Below are 24,410 nucleotides of genomic sequence, written 5' to 3' on the forward strand. Positions count from 1 at the left end.
CAATACTTTTGGCTTGTGAAGTTGTTTATTACATTTACAGACAAGATTACAGTAAATATATGTGGCCTAGGTACGCGTATTTCTAAACGTGTTGGCAAGCTATGTTTGCAGACACATAACATTAGTAATACACATATGGGCCTGATTGACAGAATGTTTTCCTATGGGATTGCGCCATTAGAAAACGCTTGTGTAAACCAGGCCCATAGTATAAAGACGACCATGTGCCTTGGCGTCCAGAAGGCTTTCAACTATATCTAATTAGTAACGTTGTATGTCAATTCGCAGACATATTATGCAGGACGCAGTGTCCTGTCCTTATATCCCGAACCTTCCCCTTTTCTGCACAGGCAAGCTTCTAAATATATTATTTATTTTACCCTGCAAAACGAGGTGTTTCTCATCAAAAAGTAGGTTCCAGCAAAGGCCGCATTATCGTATGAACTGGGGAAACGTGTCTAGTATATCCGAGTGTGTGCGGTGCCATTGCACATTCGTAGAAAAAAACCTGCCAAATCAGAAGTGTCCAGATATTATCAGCGCATGCGCATTCATGAATTGCATTGGCTAAGTCTGTTATGCCTGGTTATTTTCTGCACCCACCTGCTAATGTTAAAATAAGTACCTATATGCCAGCTTTTATTTTTTTTCCAACACTATTTAGAACGAGGCCTTCAGCATATCTAAGTTATGAATTTACTATCCCCATGAAATCTATTTATTATACATTTACTAATTACGATCATGGGATGAATGATTTAATGAATAGCCTTTGGAATGAGCTGGGGAGGAGATGGGGTGAGGAGCGTCAATGCTGGGCACCCACACACACTACCCCGAGGAACACCCACCCCACCAACATTGCTTCGTGTGGGGGAGGCCATGAGCAAGGTGTCAGTGTAAGATGGGTGGGGGTAAGGAGCTGAGCAGTGCCCATCTCCTCAAAATATGAAATCATGTGCAGCTGACGGGTGCCTGCAGGGTTTCGGCCCCGATACTGAGCTTGGGATAAACGCTGTGTGGAAAGTCGGCATTCTGCCCTCTAGTTTCCAGCGCCACCATTCTGAGGTGGGTGCAAGGATTGGAGGGGAGATGTCGTACCTTCCAGCAACAATAGCTGCTAAAATCTATCGTTGTGGGGGCAGCGTGTGCGGCACTGTCACTGTGATCATTTCTTAAAAGGTGGGCACTTTTCTAATTTACAAAAGTCTCCTTAAGCTTTCAGTAAATAAAAAAAAAATGCTGGTGCAGTCTGGGAAGTGCATTAATTATGAAGGGAAAACGTGTAAAGTAGGCGCCGTATTTTAGCGCCTTTTTTCCCCTTAAAAACGAGTGCAAGGAGAATGTCCTTGCAGTGCCTGCCTTGCATTGCTGATGTTCTCCAGGACCACTGTCAGGCCATAAATCCTGCAAATGCAAAACCTGAGGTTTTCATGTCAGTTTGCCACATTCTTTCATTTTCAGAATTTAGTGTTTTTAAGTGCAGTGCTGTTCCTGCTTGGAACAACACATTTCTATTTTTATACAGACCTCTGAATTGGGCCCCCGAATCCTAGCGATTTGCACAAAAGCAAAGAGCATTTTTGGGAACATAAGAATGACCACTGAATTGATATATTTGAAAAATGCCACGTGATATTGGGGGGTTTGGGCTTTGGGCCAACATGAAACAGCGCTCCAATAAGGCCAACTTTGCTGGAGTGCAGTTCCATCTTGACCCAATTCCTCCCCTAGGGATCGGACAATAAAGACGAGGTGAAGAAAACAAAACAGTTTCCATTTAATTTAGCATTGGACTTCTGCTTGTGCATTGAATCTCCTAAACAGTTGCAATAACTAACCCGTGACTGCTTTCCAGCAGAGAAAAGAAGACCCAAGATGTGCAGACATCGGTCCCCTGCACTAAAAGACTGCATCACCAAGAGTTTGAGAAAGGCCATGTTTATAACATGGACTACCCAAAAGTGGGCAAATGCATTATCATCAACAACAGGGAATTCGAAAAAACTACAGGTACTGCTGTTCTTATTAACCGGCCGTTGATTTTTTTCTTATTGTACCATCCTGGGTCTAAGCCTCCAACTTTATTCAGTTTGATCGTTCATTGCTGATGCACAAGTTTCACTATGCTTCCTTCTTGTAAGCGGAGGAAGGGGGGGGGGGTTGAGAGATTCCTCCTTGCCTATGAGATAATGCGGCATGAAGAGCCAGCCCAGCATGCTACTGTGCTGTGCAGCAGGTCTTTTTGGTCTAAAACGTTGTATAGAATAGACAGAGCAAGGAACATTACATTCTTTACCAAGCCCGTCTCAGAGGGTGACAGACTTACATATAAGAGGAGTTCTTGATGTACAGAAGGGACCTGCTACATAAGTAAAACACTAAACAATTGAAAATGTGGGCATGGGCCCCCTAATCACCTTAACCCAAGGCAGGCCCACCACTTAAGAAGCAAGTGCACGTTTGTACATAAAGCAAGTTTATTGGAAAATCGTCCAGTGAGGGGCTGGATGACGCTGTAGAGTCAAACTAACCCGAGTCTCTCCGAACCACACAAGTTGACACATTACATACATTTTTTGCAACATTTAAAATACCCCCAAATATTTTAATCACAAACCACCTCCCAGCCCCCACATATGATTGTTTAAAACCTAGAAAAAGAAATCCAATCTTTCTCCAATTCACCCATTCTTATTGATTGTAGTCATCTTAACTACCATCATCAGTTAATGTGTGGAACATAACCTCTTTTAAGATTTGGCCTTTGTAGGTTGTGACGTCATCGCATGGTTACACATGCACATGCAAACATAATTCATTGCAAGTCTCAGCTGGTCTGAGAGCTTTCAACCCTAAACGTAATTGCTGATGGTTTACACGAATACTGCAAAGAACATGAGGAAGGGCAGAATAAACAGGTTCCCTATGAACTGTCGATAACCATCTCACCCACCCCAGCATAATGGCGGCATCAGAAACATTCTAATCTACGACTACCAATTCAACACTCATGGCCCCTGGCCACATCCTGAGAAAACAATCAAAACACAGAGAGTATCGGCCAACTCTGGCCTCGGGACATCCTTCACTTCACATTTATTGTTGGTCAAAAACAAATGGCCCGATCCCTCTGCAAACTCTTGTGCACATAAAAAATATATCTCTTCCTTTGTGATACTACTGAGGCATAACACTTCGAGGCCGGCTGGCGTGTGACTAGATAATTATTGTTATAGCTGCTTTGGCCTCTAGGCCTTGTCAAACCAGTTTTCCAGTCACTCAATAGTTCCTCTCCTGAGCTCTAATTTACAGAGCCTAACCAAATTATGAAAAGAATACAGTGTCTATGAATGTGCAAATTCCCCATATGCCAATTTGCATGCATGTTTAAAAAAATCGTGTGTCCTCTTTACATTGAGTTCTTCATGACAAGTGTCCTTCCTCACATGCGCATCATGAAACTCCTCATCGCCCAGCTTGTAGGCACTTCATAGCACAGCATATCTGCATTGTGTTTATATTTCAATTGGCGATTTTGACATTTATCTTGGTGTGCACGTTCAGATCTAATATGCATCAACTGGAACACAAAGTAACACCTGAAGTAGCAAATCCCATTCACATTTAACTACACTGGATATTTAGGACATTTCAACTTCGCGCTAAATTCGCTGCACCCCGAGTCACATACATGGCGCGTGCAACATCAACCCATCTATCTCGGTGGGACCTTTCCTTACCACCCCAACAGTATACATGTAGAGACACAATTTCTGAAAGTCCTATAATTTTACAGAGCATTTACTGCTTAAAATGTCTTTTTATATAAGTAATGGAGCTATCAAAGTCACATAACCTAAACTTTACTGAGCATCATTTTACTTAGCCAAAGAAGCTGTTTAATTTCACAATCTGTGTTCATCGTTATCTGGTTTGTTAATGAGGGGGTGAACACTTGATGAATACCTAGAGACAGTGATTTAATTGGTAAGTATGAGCTGTTATGATGCCCATGATAGAGAGATATGAGAAGAAGAGTTCAAAAGAGAATGGAAATTGGGAGATGAGTAAGATGAGATTGAGAGAAAAAGTGGTATCCTGGAGAAAGAGATAAGGAGGGAGAACCAGCTATAAGACACGTGATGTATTAGCCTTCTATGGGTGGAGCTTAAAGCAAATGGGCTGTTTAATTAGAGAAAGAGAGACTGGCAGTTTTATGCTACAGTTCAACAGGAGATGAAGTAATTAGTTTGCCTTATGTAGCAGTGTGAGAAGATAATAGGAGCGGTGCAGTTTGGGGGTTTAGGGGTAGCCCAGCCAGACGTGCCCAAGAATTAAATGTTGTTCTTTATTATATTTAGGTACTGGAACATGGCAAGGGTTGTGGTGGTATTACTATGAAGATTGAACAATAGTACCGTCCAAATGTTACAATGCAACTGTTTTCATGTGAAAGGGATTCCTGAGCTCTTGCACTGACACTCCATCTTCTACAGTGGTCTCTGCACTCTCGTGAGCCACATTTACCCCCAGGTCACCAAACAGAGTGTCATGGCCATGTATTGCTAATGGGTGGGTGCCTTGTGAGTGTGGACATTCAAAAATGTTCCAATACATTATAGCTCTCCCCCAAACCTCTCAAACAGACATTTATTATTATTATGATTTTTTTATGAAGCGGAACACGCCCTAGGGCCTCAGTGCGCACAGGTAAGAAACAGATCAAAAGGTCCCATTGCAAAAGAAATAATCAGGAATCAAGCTCATCTTGATATCAAAATGAGCGAGCCAAGACAACACTTAGCCGTTAGAATTAAAGAGAAAAGTTTTAATTGCCTTTTTGAAGTGAAAAAAATCTGGAATATTTCTCAGATCAGCAGGGATCGAGTTCCAGAGAAGTGTAGCAGTTATATCAAAGCTGGTTCCACCGAGGTTCTGTAGCATTAAAGTGAGGCTGAGACAATTTGTTAAGGCCATTAGATTGAAGAGATCGAACAGTAGGTGCCTTCCGAATTCTAATCAAATACATAGGGGCTTGATTAGTCAGGCATCTATAGGTCAAAGATAGCAAGAGATGTGTTGTTTGACTGGAAGCCAATGGAGGGATCTGCAAGCCTGAGAAACGTGATCAATTCTTGCAAGTCCACAAACCGCTCTGACAGCATTATTTTGAGCAACCTTTAATATTTTCATATTGTTTTTAGAAGTACCAACAAGTATACTATTACAGTAGTCAATTGTTGAATTCACAAGTACAGTGGCGAGCACAGCGACATTAACATCAGACAGATAAGGCTTAATCTGTCTGATGAGCTTGGTAGTGTAATTACATGAGGACTTCATTTGTGCTACATGTTTAGTTATGTTAAGATTCGCATCCAAAGTGACGCCAGTGTTTTCACCCAAGGTCTAATTTCAATAAACAATTAGCAATAGTGAATTGACAATACCTGGATTCTAATTTAGACAGGCGCTGACTAGAGCCCACTAACATAAGCTCAGTTTTGCTGCAAGAGAGTTGGCATTCATCAATCTTTTAATTAAATAATATACCCGATCCAAAGTCTGCAAGTCCCTGTCATAATCACCCGTTAGCTCTTCGATCAACTGAATGTCATCAGAATAATGAGTGTATTTAATGTCACAATCATCAAGGAGGTCAAAAAGAGGGCGGGTGTACAAATTAAGCAGGGTTGGCGTGAGACAGGCTCCCTGTGGAACACCACAGGATAGTACCTCCGGAGGAGACTGATATCCTCCAGAAGCTACTCTGGCAGTTCTATGTCCCAAGAAGGATGCCAACCATGATAATGCTGATTTAGATGATTTAGCAATTTTATTCAGTCTCTCGAGAAGCAATGCGTGGTCAACAAAATCAAACGCTGCTAAGAGATCGAGCAGCATAAGTAAGGCTACCCTTCCTGAGTATATATTGGAAGTCAAATGGGCTATGAGATCAAGCATGGCAGTCTCTGTACCGTGCTTGGCACGAAATCCTGATTGTAAAGAGCCTAAGAGACTGAATATTTTGATGTGATTCTGAAACTGCAAATATACCATTCTATCTAAGATTTTTGGCAAGAAAGGTACATTGATGATGGGGCGATAGTTACTCACAATCTTAGGATTTAAAGTTTCCCTTTTTAAGGATTGGAGTAATCCATTTGTTTTTAAGAGTAGCCGGCACCACCGAAGATGAAAAAGAGGAGTTGACAATTTTATTGATGTGAGGAGCCAGACAGCCAATAGTGGCCTTGATAGTACTAGCTGGGCATACATTGCCAGCACAAGATGAGGGTTTAAGCCCACTGACAACCTTTATCAAATCACCTTCAGAAATGTTATTGAAGCAGTACTCTTGAGTCTGGAAAGAAGTACCAGACACAGTGGTCTCAGAGTTATTAACATTATTGTCAATTAAAGTCACTTCAATGTTGTAGACATCCTTGTCAACTAACCCCAAAGTCATACTATGAGCTTCAATTTTTGCTCGATGGGAGTTGAGTTTGGAGGCAAAGCCTTGCTACATTTCGGGGCACCAAAAACAACTTTTTATAATAGCAGGGTAAGCGCTCATTTTGCCCTCTAAATCTTTAAGGACAAAAAAGAGTTCTTTCTCACAATATTTAGCAGAAAGGATTCTTTTCTCAAAATGATCCCGTTTGGCCGAGCTAATAGAATTCTTATAATTAACAGCCGCAATCCGGTATGTTGTAAGAATCCGTTGACATGGAGATTTCCACCAGGCCCTTTCAGCTTGTCTCCTTAATTTCCTGAGCTCAAGAACATTATCCGAGAACCAGGTTCTGCCCCAGGGTTTCTGTTTTACTCTTCTTGAGCACAGGAGGAGCTAGGATATCAGTAGCACATTTGGTAATGTCATGAAATTGCTCCGTAAGAATGCAATTCTCATTAGAATGTGTAAGATTACTCAATAGAGGAAAAACAATGTTCGCAAAAGCATAAGAAGAAATCTTGTGAGTATTACTAACCTTGGTGATTATTCTAGGATTAGTGTTCATTTTGGCTGGCTTAGAGGGGAGTTGAAGAGAGAAGGTAATCCAGAAGTGGTCGGTCCATGGGCAGGCAGAGATATCAGGGGTGGTGATGTTAATGTTATCGGTAAGAACCCAATCTAAAATGTGCCTTCCATTGGGAAAACCCTATTGCTTGGAGAGACGAGAGGAGGAAGTCTGCCTCATAATCATCATTCTGATAAGCCCAGTAGTTGAAGTCACCCCATAATAAAATATGTGAGGTGGTCTTCATAAAATCCCTGATGATAGTCAGAAGCAGTTCCTCAAATTGCGGTGCAGCTATGGGTGGTCGATAAAGGATAAGTATTCCAATGGTGGTGTTGCAATTTACATGTATTTTAATTAATGTAACATTTTTCTAGAGGTGATAGTGTGTGAATGCATCAAATGTATTTTCCATGATAATAGCAGTAACCCCCTTTCCTTTGTGATCGAACCGTCCTAAATATTCTAAAACCAGGTGGTAAGGCCAATGAAGCAGCGTGGTTCATTGTATCAGAAAGCCAAGTTTACATTAGACAAATGAGATCAAGTTCTTGGCTTGTAATTAGATCAGCTATTTCAGTATTTTGTTTAACAAGGGAGCAGGTATTTTATGAAGCAGTTTTCAGAGAATGATGGAGAACATAATAAATAAATAAATACATAAATTAAATAAATATATTCATTACCAACCTTCAGGACTTCAACGCCTTAGCGATAGCTGACTTTCAGTTTTCCACACTGCCTTTATTTCGGCTCAGGATGCATTACTTGCAAGTTGCCCTCATTGTACTATTACAAACAGGCTAAATATCAGGGGGGGTATTTGTTCATATTTATTTTGATTTGTAGAGTGTGTGTGGCACACTTTGTTGCCTCTTAGCCTTTTGCAGTAGTGGTGCAAGGGTAAGGGCACTCTCATAAGCAAGCGTCAAAAGAGATGATGCATCAGGAGTGAGGCTGTGCCAAAGGGAGACCTATAATCCCACAATGATTCTGCAGGCGCCTGGCGCTGATACTTGGTGGCATTCGTCTACAGACTGTTGCAGACAATTCAATGCAGCCGGGGTGTGGGCAGTGGTCTAGAGTGTGCGTCACATATGTGGGGCTGTGATGTGGGTGTGCATAACGGAAGACATTTCTGTTGGCCAGAAACATGGACTGAATACAGAGAAGCACCTGCCTCCTCCACTCTTGAAGCAGAATAGTGCTATCATAGAGGTGCTGAGCATTCAAGGTAAGGTGAGGTTAGTCAAGTTTGAATTTTGGGCATTTATACATGTGTTTTTGCTTCTGAATATTCCAAATAGTATTTTCAACTCAGTTCTGGCCCCCACCGGTGGACATGTTGGCTTCCCAATTGATTTAATTTTATCCAAAACAAGGTGGTCTGCTGCATTCTGGGTCTTTTGGACCAATTTATTTGGTATGATGCAAGGACATCCTATGCAGCTTTGCCGTAGTCCATTCCCAGGGCTCAGACAACCTTGGAATGCTTTTCTATGGAGATGCAGGGAAGTGCCTTCTTAAAAGGCTTCATTTGAAAGAATGATCATATTAACAACAGAGCTGACTAGGATGTTGTGGCACATGACAGTGTCCCAAAGTATACAAAGCTTCCTTTGCTCTGAAGGGACACTTAACTCAAGAATATGTGTGCCGACAGCTCTGCGCGGCCGGGAACACCCCCTTTATTTGTACTGCACGCGGCGGAGTGCAAAGTCAATCCGCCACGTGCGTGCAACCCTTAAAGGGGCAACATCACACTCCTCCTTTTTTATAACAAACAAAACAGATGAACGAAGGATAACTATCTATCACACATATAATTTCACTGCAAACGTAACCCAAGAGACCCCTTTAATAACAACCACCCTGGTACCCCGGGCATTGTTAACTCCCACTTACAGTCTCTACTCAAGCACATAGTCGGTGAGATGGGCAGGTTTCCCTCGCCCTGTCCTCTGGGGGTACCTCCTGCCAGCGTCCCGGGTCGGAGTCCCTTCACCCCACCAGCTCACGGGCTGGGAATCCTGGTAGGCTCACAGAGCCACCACCCTTGTCCGGTACCTCCACCATTTGCCCACTGGGTGCTGTTTCAGTCCTTGGTTCGCCCAGCCACTTGAAGAAACTTGCCTTCCTAGTCACGGACACAGTTCCATCAGAGGCGCTCACCATGGAACCCTTCACCGCTACCACATCCAGGGGCTCCGGCTCGTAGGTCAGGGACAGTTTTCCTTGAGGGTGCAGGTTCCTCACTAGCACCTCATCCCCGGGAGCCAGCCTCTGAGGTCTCAGCCCTCTCCGGAGGTTCTCTTGTGCCGTCCTTTCACTTCGCTCCCACTCGACCTGATCGTTGTCAATCACTGCGGGCTCCCGCTCCTCGATTTCTGGCAGCAGATCACGGGTACACCTCTGAAACATGGCTTCTGCAGGGCCACCCCCGTTGACATGTGCGGGGTGGTCCTGTACCCATGTGGGAACTTATACAGGGCCCTCTCTAGGCACTTGCCCTGCCCCTGGGCAATGAGAAACACCTTGTTTAGAGTCTGCATCATCCTCTCCGCCTCACCATTCGCTCTTAGCCACAATGGATTCACTTTTCGGTGGTGCACGCCATACTCCTCCATCAATCCGGCGAAGCTTTCCCCCCAAAAAGGTGGGCCGTTATCAGAGCACAGCACCCTGGGCAGTCCGTGAGTGGTGAAAATGTAATCAATCGCCACCACCACCTTGTCGAACGTCACAGACTCGATGAATTCCACCTCCGGGTAACGGGACCACTCGTCCACCACCACCAGGAAGTGTGTGCTCCTTGATGTGGAGCCAAAGTCGGCGTGGACCACTTCCCACGGCTTCATTCCTCACGGCATGGTCACGATTTCAGGCTCTCTCAGTACAGGGGACACTGCCTGGCACCAGACGCATGACGCCAGACATTCTTCCACTTGCCGCTCGAGGTCCGGGAACCAAACCTTCTGGCGTAGGCGTGCTTTGGTCTTGGCCGCACCTTGGTGTCCTTGATTGGCCAGCACAATCATCTGTTAGTTACGTTCTGCTCTGCGGGATCACAATGCAGTCTCCTCTCAGCAGTAGGCCAGACTCTGCGAAAGTCAATTCACCCTGCACCCTCCACAGTTGTTCCAGTGCCGACTTGGCCTCCTGTGTCCATGCTGCCAGGGAGTCTATCACCATCCGCCATGAGTCCTGCTGGATGGCTGCCTTGAAGATTCGGAAGCAGTCATCCGCCGCTGAAGCCTGCTCCAGTTCCTTCAGCAGTACAGAATTGGGCGTGGCAGCCTCCACCACAAGCTGAATGTGTTCATCAACCTCCTCTGCACACCTGGACTGTGCCCTGCCAGTGACCTCCTGAGGGTGTCTTGAGAGATCACCTGAGTCTGCAGCATTGTTACTGCCTGGCCTGTACACCAGTGACACCCCGTACTCCAACAATCTATCTGGGTCAGCACCGCCCCAAGACCAAACGGACTGGCGTCCACCACTATTTCCGACTGATGGGCCGGATCGAAAAATGCCATGATGTCCTCCGCCGTGAGAGCTCCCTTGATATCCTCAAATGCTGCCTGCTCGAGTGGTCCCCACTTCCAGGTCATGTATTTCTTGGTGAGGGCCCGGAGGGGCTTAGATCGTGCTGTAAAGTTCTTAATGAAACGGCAACAGTACGGGACCATCCCCAGGAAACTCCTCACCTCCGAGACGCTCTCTGGGGGGGGGTGGGCCTAAATGAAGTCTTTCACCTTGCACGGGTCAGGGGATACGCCTCCCTCCCTAAAGACAAACCCAAAGAATTCAATAGTCATCCTCTTGTCACGGTGTAAGGTAAGAACCAGTGACTGGAGGCGTTCAAGTGTCTTTGACAATTTGACCAGGTGTTCCGCTTCAGACTTGGCAAACACCAGGATAACATTGCTTATGTTAAGTACGCTGTCCAGGTCAGCCAGCGCCCCTCTGATGATGTTCTGAAACACCTCTCCAGCCGACGACACCCCAAAACGTAGACTCTTGTATCGGTATAAGCCACGATGAGTGGTGAAGGTGGTGATATACCTGGATTCGGGATGCAGCACTACCTGATGATATCCGGCCCGGAGTTCAAGTTTCGAGAAACACCGGGCACCCTGGAGCTCTGTGATGATGTTGTCTATTGTGGGTGTCAGGTGTCGCTCCCTCTTAATGGCCGTGTTGGGCAGGCGCATGTCGACACAAATCCAGACAGAGTCTGGTTGTTTCGGTTTTCGGGCAAAGACAATTGGTGACACCCAGGGTGTCAGGCCCTCCACCTTCTCGATTATGTCCAGTTTTACTAGATTGTCCAACTCCCGGTCCACCAGTTCCCTGAGGTGAAATGGGACCAGTCTGTGTTTGAGGGCAATGGGCTGAACTGAATCATCAATGTGCAACTTCACCGGCTTGCCAGCCATCCGCCCAATCCCCTCAAAAAGAGCTGCATACTTCTCCAGCAGTACCTGAATGTCATTGACATAGGCTAAATAGGCAAAGGTTACAATGCTTAACGCCTCTGTATCTGCACAGCTCAGCAAGATGTTGCTGCTGACCGGCGTGACGTAGAACCGTGCTCTTATCATTGACCCACCATTTTTCACATCCGCAACGAATGCACCGTCCAGCGGGATTGGGTCTGTGCCCCCATAGGTGAATATGCGCGCCTTGGGTGTTGTCAGGCTGGGCGGGCATACCATGGTGTTGTAGTGCTCTCGGGCCATGACGTTGACCGATGCACCAGTGTCCACCAGGACCAGGACAGAGGATTTGTTTACTTGCACTTGGCATTGAGGTTGTCTCCTTGTTTTTCCTCTCAGAACACCCACACTGGAGACAACAAAGACATTCTCTTCTTCCTCTTCCTCCTCGTCATCCGGAGCTGGGTTATATTTGGCTTGATCGATCTGGGCAACATGCTGCCTGAAGAAGCCCACCCTCACTGGACCTCCACTGGGATAGTGGCCCTACACATTTGTGCGTAATGGTCTGCACCCCCACACCTGCCGCAGGTCTTTCCCGCCGCTGGGCACTCCACCGGGTGAGGCAGGTCATACCCACACTTCGAGCATGAGTTGACTGGGGCTGACCCTCTCTCACGTGGACTCATACCTGAGCGTCTGGCCCCTCTGCCATGGCCCACCGCACAGATGTCCTACGTTTTACTGGGGCATACCACAGCCTCCATGCAGGATGCACGCAGTTCAGATACCTCCAGATACCTCCTGGCATCGCCCCAGCTCCAAGATGCGGGGGAGGGCGATGCCCGGCTCCCTCAGGACTTGCCTGCACAGTTTTCCAGATGCACACCCCTCGATCAGTTGGTTCCTGATCATAGTCTCTGGGTCGACCCATGCACAGGGCACCGCCAACCTACGCAGTCTCCCATAGAAAGTGTCTAAGGTTTCGTCTTTCTGGGGAGCTGCACCCATAAGGAACCTCTCATAGTCCGTGTTTGCCAGAGGAAGTAAGTAGTCATGGAGGGCATCTTTTGCCGCATCGTAGTAGACGTCACGAGGTTGAAGAGATAGGAACACCTCATGCACCGCCGGGCCTACACAGTACAACAGGGTGGCCACCTTCCTGTCATCATTTGTCTCCATCGTGGCCCTAAAGTATATTTCAAGTCTGTCCATCCACATCTTCAAGCGGGGCCCCAAGCTGGATGGTGCATCTGAGATATCAAACTCAGGCATTGGTGGGAGGGCACCTGGAGGTTTTATCCCAGGCGGTTGTTGTGCAGCCATTGCAGAGGGCTGTGCTGGAGGTTGACCAGGTTATACAGGGGGCTGCAGTGGGGGTTGACAAGGTAATACAGGGGGCTGTGCGTGAAGCTGATCTGCTGCAGGAGGTTGTTGTTGGTCGACTTGTTGAGGCGCCGCTTGTCTATCACCATCCATGGCACTGAGCGCACAAGCCCCCTTGTTAGAACACTCAAAGGCCGCAACTCAAACCACCTTCCTTGCAGGGTTGACAAGTATCTCCTTCCCAGGAAGCAGCTGACCCAGCGAAATTTCCAGTCCAGGAAGCACCAACCAGTAGGTACCACCCACTATGCACAGTTCATACACCCATGTGGGTGGAAGTCCCAAAAATGTTGCCAGGTCGGCCCAGGGTTCACCCCAGTATCATAGCAGGTATCCCCTGGCTCCTCACCTTACACTCAGTGAAACACGATGAAAACGGATAAAATTCTCATCAAAACCACTTCATGTGGTGTTAGCAGCCCTCTGCTGCTGGAGGTTCCAAAAATTGGCCCGACCTTCCTAGGCCCGGTTCACAAAATGGCCACTGACCGGGTGGTCTGCATCCTCCCTTTCAGCATTATCAGACGGTGAATCTATCATTACAAGAAAAAGAAAATAATTCCTGACTTCACCGCCCGGCCTGGGATGCAATCCTGCTTCGTCGCCACTGTTGTGGGTTTCCCCGCACTCTTGCGGGTGTCCATGAGCCCTCCCGTTACAGACTGCACACAGACACGTCCGCTCAGTTCGGCTCCCCGGTCGCTATGCGCGGCCGGGAACACCCCCTTTATTTGTACTGCACGCTGCGGAGTGCAACGTCACTCCACCGCGTACGTGCAACCCTTAAAGGCGCAGATTAAGATTTCAGCCTTCCGGAATATTTAAAGATAAACTACCGTGCCAAGATGAAGATGTCAGCATTCCGGAAGACTTGAAGAAGAATGCCAGGAACAACGAAAACGCGCATAGTTGAGAGAAGATTCCCCAGGTGGTAAGTATGATGGCAGGAAGTAGGATTTCCAAGGTAAATCTAATCCCAGTCGGCGGTGGAAGTGCAGAATAACGGGAAGCGTCTACCTCGGGGATCGGAGCAGCTTATATAGCTGCGGTCGTGGGCACGCCGACTAGGCCGGGCTTGCCTGCCACTCCTAGAGAGAGAGTCAGCACGTGCAAGGCAACCCAATAGCAGAAGACACACGGCATACACGGCATACATGGCATACACATGGGGCTGCTTTAGTGAATGGAAGTTCACATGTTAAATGCACTTTGCACCCAAAATAAGGTACTATGTCCATAATAAAAGCATTCTTGTCCCAAATAAATGTTTTTTGCTTACTGTTATTCATGAGCCTGTGTCCATCCGAGCCCCCTGTGTATGTGGCCCTTTAATGTTTGCGTTCTTGGCCCAGTGACCATGACAATAATTTTATATATGTAGTAAAGACAAACAAACTGACCAAGGCATCCCTAAGAAGATGAATTGACATCTCTTTTCCTATACTATTGCCCTTCGTGACTGGGTAAACCATTGAAGGTGAATCGACACATTTTAATATCCCCAATTAAAACCTTACATTGTCCAATATACTGTCACATTGCAATGCTGTGGTCTTTACCCTGTTGTTACTCAAAATCTGAGTGTCTCTGGTAAGGCACGTTCAATTGTCCCATATACATACTGTGGCGTTAACAACCCGTTCCATGGGCTGAATGGGGCGGAACGGCCCAGAAGCCCACGTTAACGGCCCGAGCAAAGCAAGGGTGGTTAACGAGGGCTCTGGGAAATTTCCCTCATTGCACCCCTTGGGTCGGGATGTTAACACCATTACCCGGGGTGGGTTATCTAAGCGGTTACCCCAGGTGCTGAAAAAAGTATTTTCAATCCTTGAACAGGACTCCACGCTCGCTCCGTTCTATGAATGAAAATATTGACCTAAAATGGCCACTATGGTTATAGAAGGCAGGGCTCTGTATGGAGCCCCTCTTCTCTGACAATGGCGGCTAGAAGAGGGAAGCTGCTGCGGCCACCGCCGCTGCAATCAAGTAATTGGGGATGGGGAGGGAAATTGGGATATTTAAAAAAAAAAAAGATACAGGGAGGAGGGGGAAGAGGGGAGGTCGATGGCAGCCTGCAGTGGGGGAGGCAACCTGTGGGTTCAGTGGAGCTTGGGCTGAGATTATAGTTTTCAGCCTATGATCCGCGGAACCTGATTGAATGCGCCCCCCGCCCCGGATGCTAATGCTATTTCATATCCGAGTGTTCTGTTTATGTATCGTGATGTTTTATATCTCGGTGTTGCTGCAATAGTGCATTGCATTGTGCGGCAGTGCCGTAGCTCTCGTTTATAAACAGCCCTCTCCATCAGAGCCTTCAACACTAACTCGCCACCCAAGTGTGACGCCGTAAGCACCAAACTCTCCCTATCCCCTAGAACTACCATATCTCTGCATATATCTATCGCCCCCCCTACAACTGGGCCAACCCATTCATTTGATGAGGACCCCCTGCAGCTTCTCGCCACCAACCTCAAACCAAGCTCCAAACGTCTCCTCCTGGGTGATTTTAACCTAGTATTCAATGACCCGACTGACAATGATGCACTCGCTCTCCCCTCAGCACCCTGAGCTGCACTAAATGCATACTCACGCCACCCCACTTACCCAGTTGTACTCTCGACTGGCTCACTGATCTCAACTGCAACAGCTCAATCACCTCCAACACTCCCTACCCTTGGACTGATCACCATGTCATTTCCTTTTCCATCCCTACAGCTAATCAGACAACCAACGTTCCCATCGCCCTACCCCAGGCTTTCTCATGTTGCACCCGTAACCTTGCCAGAAAACACCTCCTCCCTCTGCTAGCCTCTGACCTGCCTCCAGTCCTTCCACACACAACCAACCCCACTACTCTTAGTGATCTACATAACAGCATTGTCGCTGTGCTGTAAACAAACTCGCCCCATTGAAACTGCATTACACCAAACCATCCTCCCACAGAAACTCTTGGTTTCCCTCTGACATGCAAATCATCCACTCAAAATAAACATTCTATTGAATCTTAATTGCACAAACCCCTCCAATGTTATCAAAACTTGTTTTGTCGCCATTGCCAACGAACACGAGCAAGTTATTCAGAATGCCAAACCCACTGAATTTAGCAACAGAATCTCCAACGCCAAATCTGACTCACGTGAGCTCTTCAACATACCGCAAGAGCTTAAGACACCATCAATCCACCTGACAGCGTTTCAAAAATGATACTTGGTGTGGTAAAATACAGCACTCCCTTATGAATAAAGTCAACCTCACTACAAGAAAAAATCCAACTGAAACAAGCTTTCATTCGCACTAAATCTCAGCAATCTGATTCCCCATCTCCCCTTACTTTACCTCCCCCAATCCCCCATTCAGCTTTCGCTCCATCACCGAAGTTGGAACGGCCCGCCTCATCACCTTTTTGCTGCCAAGAAGATATCTGCTCAGCCCCTCTCATCAAAGACTGTGCCGAAGTGCTTGTATCTCGATCAGAGCTATCATCAACTCTTCCTTTGTATCCTCTCTGTCCTAACCAGTCTCAAAGAAGCTTAGATTTCTCCCCTCCTCAGAAAAACCTCACTCAACCCATCCATTCCCACCAACTACCACCCCATCGCCACTGTCCCTTTCCTCCTAAAAATCTAGGAGCTTGCAGCATATCTCCAGATCCAAGATTATCGCGATCAACACTACATCCTCAGCCCACAACAATCTGGCTTCCGCCTTCGGTAAGGTGCTGAATCATCTTGCTAGATCTGAAAAACCAGCTGAATGACATCCAAGATACTGGTAACCTTGCCCTTCTTCTCCTGCTTCACTTCTCTGCTACCTTCAACCACCAGACCCTTTGTCACCATCTTGCCAGCACTGCAAACTTCTCATGTGAACTGTCCAACTGGATGGTCTAGTTTCTCGCCAACAGTACGGTCTGTGTTTTTGCTGGAAACGCTGTTGCCCACCCCATTCCTGTCTCCTGTGTAGTCCCACAATGCTCATGCATCTCACTCACTCTACAACATCTATACAAAACCTCTCTTTGATCACTCTGTTGTTATCACTTATACTAATTATGCTGATGACACACAAATCCTCCTCCCCCAACCCGGAAACTAAATCCAAGACACCACCACACTTGACCCAATCTACGACACCATCCAAGCCTGGATGGCATCCCATCAACTCTGCCACATGACGACAAGACAGAAATCCTTATTGTTGGCTCTCAGTAACTTTTATTATTTATTTTTGCATTTGTAGAGGTCACACACGCTCAGGCATCAAGGCGCTAGTTAAGCACAGTAGGGAGGGAAGGGTAGGTGGCAAGGAAAGTGAGGAAGGGGAGGTAGTTAGTTACAGCAGCACAAATCAGGCACATAGTTGTTGGCAAAATAGGGTTTAACTGTTAACTATGTGGTCAGCACACAGTCGATGGAATTGGATAGATTTTAGTTTTCTTCTGAAAGGCCAAGTTCTCAGCGTGTAGGTGGGGAGGTAGGTTGTCTCACAATGCCAATGACTGAGAAGCTGGCGCCTCCAGCTCTAGTGCGTCTGAAGTTCGGAGTAGTAAGTCTATAGCTATAAGACAGTCTAGTTGGTCAGGACGAGCTGGTCTTGGAGATTCTTTGCGACAGATAATGTGGTGCAGAGTTGGAGAGACAGTGATGAGTAATCACTGTGATGAGTACATTATTTCAAAGTTGATCCTTTCTCTTACAGAGAGCCAGTGTGCTGCTTTTCTGTGGGTTGAAACATGGTCACGTCTGGAGAGTCCCATGGCAGCTCGGATGGCATTGTTCTGGATGGTGTGAAGCTTGGTCAGGTTTCGCTCTGAATTGCCAGCGTGAAGGGAATTACATTAATCAAGGCACAAGCCTATCACCACTCTAGCAATGGTCAGGGGGGTCTTGTGAGGAAAGGAGGAGTCTTGTTGCGTTCAAGAGTTTTACGGTGTAGGCGGCTGAGAAGGCAATTGTGCTGACCTGGTGGGTCATACATAGGCTTGAGTCGAGGTAGACGTGTTTTGACTGCTGGCGAGACGGGGATGGTGTCAACCAAGTTTGGCAGATGGCAGAGTGACTGCAGCGACAGTGTGATCCGCTGTGAGGTCAGGTAAAAGATGCTCTTTGGTGTGATTGCAGGAGCATCTTGTTATCGCAGTGGGGAGGGAGTGGTTATTGCTAATCTGGGCAGTGGTGGCGGGCAGCAAGAAGGTGATGGTGCAGTGGTCAGACCATAGGTTGGAGGTGGTGGGTAAGTTGATCCTTTCTCTTACGGGGAGCCAGTGTGCTGGTTTTATGTGGGTTGAAACATGGGCACATCTGGAGAGTCCCATGGCAGCTCCGATGACATTATTCTGGATGGTCTGAAGCTTGGTCAGGTTGCACTCTGAAGTGCCAGCGAGAAGGGAGTAACAGTAATCAAGGCACAAGCCTATTACCACTCTAGCAATGGTAAGGCAGTCTTGTGAGGAAAGGAGGAGTTGTTGTGTTCAAGAGTTTTATGGTGTAGGCAGCTGAGGAGGCAATTGTGCTGACCTGGCGGGTCATGCCTAGGCTTGAGTCGAGGTAGACACCAAGTGTTTTGACTGCCGATGATACTGGGATGGTGCAGGAGTGATTTGTGAAGGTGCGGTAGTTGGGTCAAGTTTGGACAGGCGGACAGACAGACCTGTGATCTAGACCTCTGTATTATCATCATTGAGATAGAGTTGGTGTGGCCCTCCAAGTTCAGATGGTGTCGTAGATTCTGATGATGTGGCTAGAGTCTTGCTCATAGCTGCCAAAGAAAGGGATGAGGATCTGAGTATTATCAGCATAATTGTGTTCAATAGTAGTTTTGTATAGATCTTATACCGAGTGGGAGACACACAGGATCCCTATGGGACACCCCAAGGAACATGTGTTGGGTGTGCTGCTTCGCTGGCAGCATAAACACGAGCCGTTTTGTCTGCCAGGAAAGAGGCGGTCCTTTTAGTGGCCATAGGGGAGAAGATGGCAGAAGTGGTAACATGGTGGCAGAGAGTATGGAGGTTGATCAAGTCAAATGCTGCAGACAGATCTAGCAGTAAGAGGAGGGCGAGGTTGCCTGCGTCGCAGATGTCATCCAGCTGGATTTTAAGGTCCAGGAGGGACGACTCAGTGTCATGTCCTGGACGGAAGCCTGACTGACGTGGGCTGAAGATGTTGTGTAGTTCCAGGTAGGCTTGTATTTGAAAGTATGTTGCATGATCTCGAATTTCTAGAAGGAAAGGAACCATAGTGATGGGCTTGTAGTTAGTAGGAATAGTGGGATCAAGCAAGGCTTTTTTAATGAGCGGTGCTACCCAGGATTCCTTGAGGGTTGGTGGGATGAAGATATTGGCAAAAAAAGTTTAAGAAGGCCATGATGATACAGGTAAGGGCTGTGACACAGTCCTTAATGAGGGGGTAGAGCAGGTGTCGCCTTGGTAGCAGGAAGGCGTTAGACCGGCGAAAAGGACAGAAGTTTCTGCCTCTGTGGCTTGCCTGAAGCTGAAAGTGGTAGCAGTGGAGGAGGATGCGGATGGGGTGAGGGAAGGACTGGGCTCCATCTTGTGTACTTTTGCATGAATGGAGGCTCTCTTTTTGATTTCTACCTGTAGGGAGGTGATCCCGTTAGTGAGGGCGTCTTGGATATTTTGGCACCAGGTTTCATCTTTGGTGAGGTTGACAATGGGTGCGATGGGGGATTCTTATTCACAAAGGATAGAAAATAGTTTGTGTGATTGGGCTGTGGAGATCCTATTAGAGAGGGAGGCAGCTTTGGCAGGAAGGATGGCTTGTTTGTATTCCTTGGAGAACTGAAGGAATTTTACTTGTTAGCTGGTGACAGTGATTTAATCCAAATGGTTTCAAGGGTGCGCTTCTTGGCTTGCATGGTCTAGAGATTTGGTATAAACTAGTTGATCTGAGTGGTTGGTTTAACTTTAGGAGGTTTAAGAGGAGCAATGGCATCTAAGGCTGACTGGATGGTGGTATTATAGGTGTTGACCAAGTTTGTTGGATAAGATGGCAGAATGACTGCGGCAACAGTGTGATCCGCTGTCAGGACAGGTAAGAGACTCTCTTTGGTGAGATTGCGGGAGCATCTTGTTATCGCAGTGGGGAGGGAGTGGGTATTGCTACTCTGGGCAGTGGTGGCGGGCAGCAAGGTGATGGTGCAGTGGTCAGACCATAGGTTGGGGGTGGTGGGTAAGTTGGTTATGTTGCAGTTGGTATCTGCAAGCCAGCCAAATGACCTGCTTAGCTGATGAATTGGGATAGATATATGTATCGTGGATCCTAGGGAATTTAAGGAGTTAGAGAGTGAAGTAGCATCTGTGTCAAAAGGGTAGTTGTGGAGGAGACCACCAGGGGGCGCAGACGGAATGGCCGCTTACCATTCTGTGTCCCACGCGCCACAGCAGAACAAAAAATGTCAAGGGCTCTCATTGTGAACGCCTCGATTAATAACCGGATGAGCAGATGGGGGAACTGGTCGCCTGACTTTGGTGGGAGTGCTGACGTCAGCGGCCGCAGGCATAGAGAAAAACTCACCCCTGAGGATCAGCGGCCTTGGTGAGGGAGACCCAACACTGCACACTGCACCTGCGAGTGTGATCTCTCACTGAGACGCGTCCCGCGCAGCTCCACTGGGACCCTGACAGATCTACCACTGATGCATGGGAGTGCCCCTGGCATTGGTGCAGGCTTTCACAGGCTGTGTGTGCCAATATAACGATCCGTGCCACGTCACCCTGCGGCCCTGATGTGGGAAAGGGCAACAAAATGGAGACACAGCCTCCAAAGGCCCTTGGGGCTTGGGGGCCGGCTGGTATTCTGCTAGCTTGAGCCACCTCCAACAACCCGGCTGGTTGCAGAGGTCATGGCAGATTGAGGACTGAGTCCGCACATAGTGTGTCCTGGTTGGCCCCCTGTTGATACAGATGCCTTGCCTAAAAAAACTCGAGTATCTCTGACCTCTGGCAAGGTCGGTCAACCAATAACCCTTGTTGTCCTGTAGGGCATGCCTCACCTGAACTGAAAGACTCGCCGGGAGAGGACCGCAGAGGGTGCGCCCAGGCGCACACGTCGCCTGAAGGACCCCTGGTGCACGTAGTGTCAGCCCTGGCTTGTAACGGCCTTGACCCATATTGAGGGGAAGCAACACTCTGCATGTCTGGCCCTATCGCGCCTGAGCACTCATGGTGGACCTCCAGTGCCCTCCCCTCCTTGGGTCAACTTGACAGCAGCAATCAATCATACGCGGGCGACCCCTTATGAGGGCTCCGGCCTGAGATATCGCCCCTGGAGTGTCTTGCTGCATCTTGGGGGGAGATAGGCTTCATAGAGGGGCTGCTATAATAATCATAGGCACACCGAGAGCACCACATTGGAAGGCCACGAGTGTGAGTGACACATGAGTGCTCGATTGCACCACCAGCTGGATCGCACCACCACATTTGTGCTTTACAGCTTCCGTCGGTGCACCAACAACCTGACAGTGGCCCAAATAGAGGATACTGTCGCCGTACCAGGTGTTGAACTTGAGAGTTAGACGAAAGTGGACATGCACCTACTTCTACAAGAGTTCGGTCTATAAAGACTGGGCTTTCAGTCGCAATCACAGACATGACAGGAAGAGTCGAAAAAGTGGAAGAGAAAATCGAAGATCTAGAGAACAAACAACTGTCAACAGACTTATTGGAAATTAAAACATAGAGTTGTGTTCAGTAACTGGAGCAATGCGAAAGAGATCTCGAGCTGAAAGTCGATGATCTTGAGAATTGGGACAGACATTCAAACATCAGAATCATAGGCCTAGCAGATCACCGGGCGAGACAGCCCTCAAACGTCAGGTGAGATCACTGATCAACTGTCTCTTTGAACAGCCCCCCCATCCAGACATATCCTTTGACAGAATTCACTGAGGGGGGGTGGTCCCCCCAATGTCCCACGATCGGTGCTGGCAAAGTGCCATCACTTCAAGCAAAAAACAGATATACTACGTAAGACAACAGAGAAAGAACAACTGCACTTTGAAGGGGCACAAATTCGGATATGCCAAGATCTGTTGGCTATTCTGCTCACCAAAGGAAGTGAATACCACCCGCTCACTCAATGGCTTCTAGAAAAACACGTCAGATATCACTGGGGTTAACTGTTTGCGTTGTCATTTGAATAACATGGTGAAGACTACAGAGTCACATCGCAAGAAGAGGTCGAAGGGGCCTTGAAACAACTAGCAGCATCAGACCGTAGCCCCAATATGGAAGGCAACAATGACATGGCAGGAGTGAGTATGGCAGGGATGGTACCCCACTCCAGACGGGGTCAGTGGACAGCACATGACATTGGGCAGACTGTGGAGTTACAGCTCAACCGTGGGCCATGTTGAGGATGACAAGCCCCCACAAGTATCTTGAGCTGTGCTTGCTATTGTTATTTTGGAAAATGCACAGAGGGGTGATCGGGATCATTGCAGTTTTGTGTTGAGTTCACTGCGGGCGAGGGGTACCCCGAGGTGGCCCTTGAATCATTGGGCGTCTCTATTTTGGGGGGTATTTCTGTCTCACTTAGTTACATGGTGGGAGCGAGGGGAGGACTAGGGGCGATGGGGAATCGATGGGAACAGATTTCTAGTTTAGTATTTTGGTAAGGGAGGGTGCGGGGAGGGCTGTCATTGGTACAATGTGGAATAAGGGCACGGACTGAGCACTTTGGGATAGGCATAAACAGGCGATACATTGTGAAGTTGATATAAGGAGGATAGCTCAGTGGCAACGTGCTCGCCTTGGAAGCAAGAGGACACGGAGCAACACGGGTTCGATCCCCGGGTCCGCGCTTAGAAACCTCTGGGTATTAAGCGCGTTATAAATAACCTATCATATCATAACAAGGATGGTAACATGATGCAGGGCAAGATTGGTAAGATTGGCTCGTTAAATGTTAAAGGCCTAAACTCACCTCAGAAACGGTCAATGCTGCACAGTGAATTCCGGCAATCAGGGCTGGATCTTTTGTTTGCACAAGAAACTAAATTCAGGGCTGGGGAGGAACAGATGGTGAAAGGAAAGGAGATGGAAGGAGATGGGTGGGGGTGGTATGGCCATCAGGATCATTTAAAAAGGCCAGGGTGGGCATTCTATTCCGGAAAACACTGGGTTTCGAGGTGGGACAGATTATGGGGGGCATGCAGGGCCGCTTCCTGGCGGTTATTGGCCTCACAGGCCATGTTGTAATAACGCTATGTGCGCTCTACACTTCTAATCAACAGTAGTTTGCATTTTGTACTGAAGCCCTAGCTCTACTGGAACCCTGGATAAGGGGGCACCTTATTTGCGGGGGGGACCTGAATTATATTATTGATGTTTCGAAAGATTGGTCTTCGCTCAGAGTAGGTGCTCTTCCACCATCTCCATGGGAGGGGGTGGCATTGGGGAGTCTCTTACAAGACCATTTCCTAATTGATACCTGGAGGTCTATTCACCCAAAAGCTTGGGCATATACCTTCTACTCGTCCACACACAGAACATTTACTAGAGTTGACTATGTCATACTTGATGCAGCGCAGGAACACCTAGTTTGAGTCGCACAGATAAAGATTGTGGGTTGGGCAGACCATGACATGTGCACCATAACCATGGAGGTGGGCCCCGAGTCTCGATAGTCAGAAGATGGGTGTGCAATGACACGTTTATTCAGGGATCTGGTATTTAAAGAGTCCTTCCATGGGGAAATTGGGGAATTTTTCCAGAGGAATGATACAGGAGAGACACCTCTCTGCATTGTTTGGGAGGCGAGCAAAGGCATGCAACGGGGTTTTATCATAGCAGAGGGGGCTTGGAGGAAAAGAGAGAGGTTATTGTATGAAACCAAGGTGCGATAGGCAATTGTACATAAGGAAGAGGAATTGAAGCACCTGGTGGCAGTTGACTTGGAGGGTCTATTGTCAGAGCTAGGAGATATCTGGAAGGGGTAAGCGGTGACCCAACTTCGTTTTTAAAGCAGAAATATTATGAAAAGGGAGACAAGGCCCACGCATTGCTTGAGGCCCGCATGAGAGGCCAAAGAGAGGAAAGGCCAATTTATAACATCAGGGATGCCGGGGGGGTGGGTGTTGGTAAACCCTGAAGACATCGCCTCACGCTTTGGGAACTTCTATGCAGAGCTCTACGGCTAAAGGCAACAGCGAGCCTGCGGATAAAGCCAGTTATTTATTTTCCCTCCCTACAGTGACGCTGGATGAGGCTGCGACCTTGGACACGCCCATCACGAGTGCCGAAGCTCTCGGGCCATTTCCAAACTCAAAGCGGGGTCGGCATCAGGTTAGGATGGATTTACACAAGCCTTCTATAAATGGCACGGCCTGCTGTTTGCCCGTTTCCTTACAAAATGATTTAATAGTATACTGGACGGGGACCACGCACCAGATACATTTACTCACAGATCATAGTTCTCCCTAACGAGGGTCGATATAAATTAGATTGTGGGTCACTTAGACCCATATCCATGATAAATGTGGACACGAAGGTCTATGCCAGCGTCTTTGCAGAGCACTTTAAATGCAATTCTGTCAAGAC

The 24,410-nt window shown here is 47.5% G+C and overlaps 1 protein-coding gene across 1 annotated transcript in view; it reads left to right on the top strand.

Moving 5' to 3' along the window:
* Positions 1-24,410, top strand: part of LOC138473239 (caspase-3-like) — a 403,122-nt gene that overhangs the window by 257,239 nt on the left and 121,473 nt on the right. The window contains exon 3 of the mRNA XM_069611851.1: positions 1,862-2,013. Within this exon, the coding sequence (XP_069467952.1) occupies positions 1,862-2,013 (152 nt within the window). The remainder of the gene's footprint in view (positions 1-1,861; positions 2,014-24,410) is intronic.

The sequence above is a fragment of the Ambystoma mexicanum genome, chromosome 8 (genome assembly GCF_040938575.1).
Source record: "Ambystoma mexicanum isolate Mex_15411 chromosome 8, UKY_AmexF1_1, whole genome shotgun sequence".
In the NCBI taxonomy this organism is placed as follows: domain Eukaryota; kingdom Metazoa; phylum Chordata; class Amphibia; order Caudata; family Ambystomatidae; genus Ambystoma; species Ambystoma mexicanum.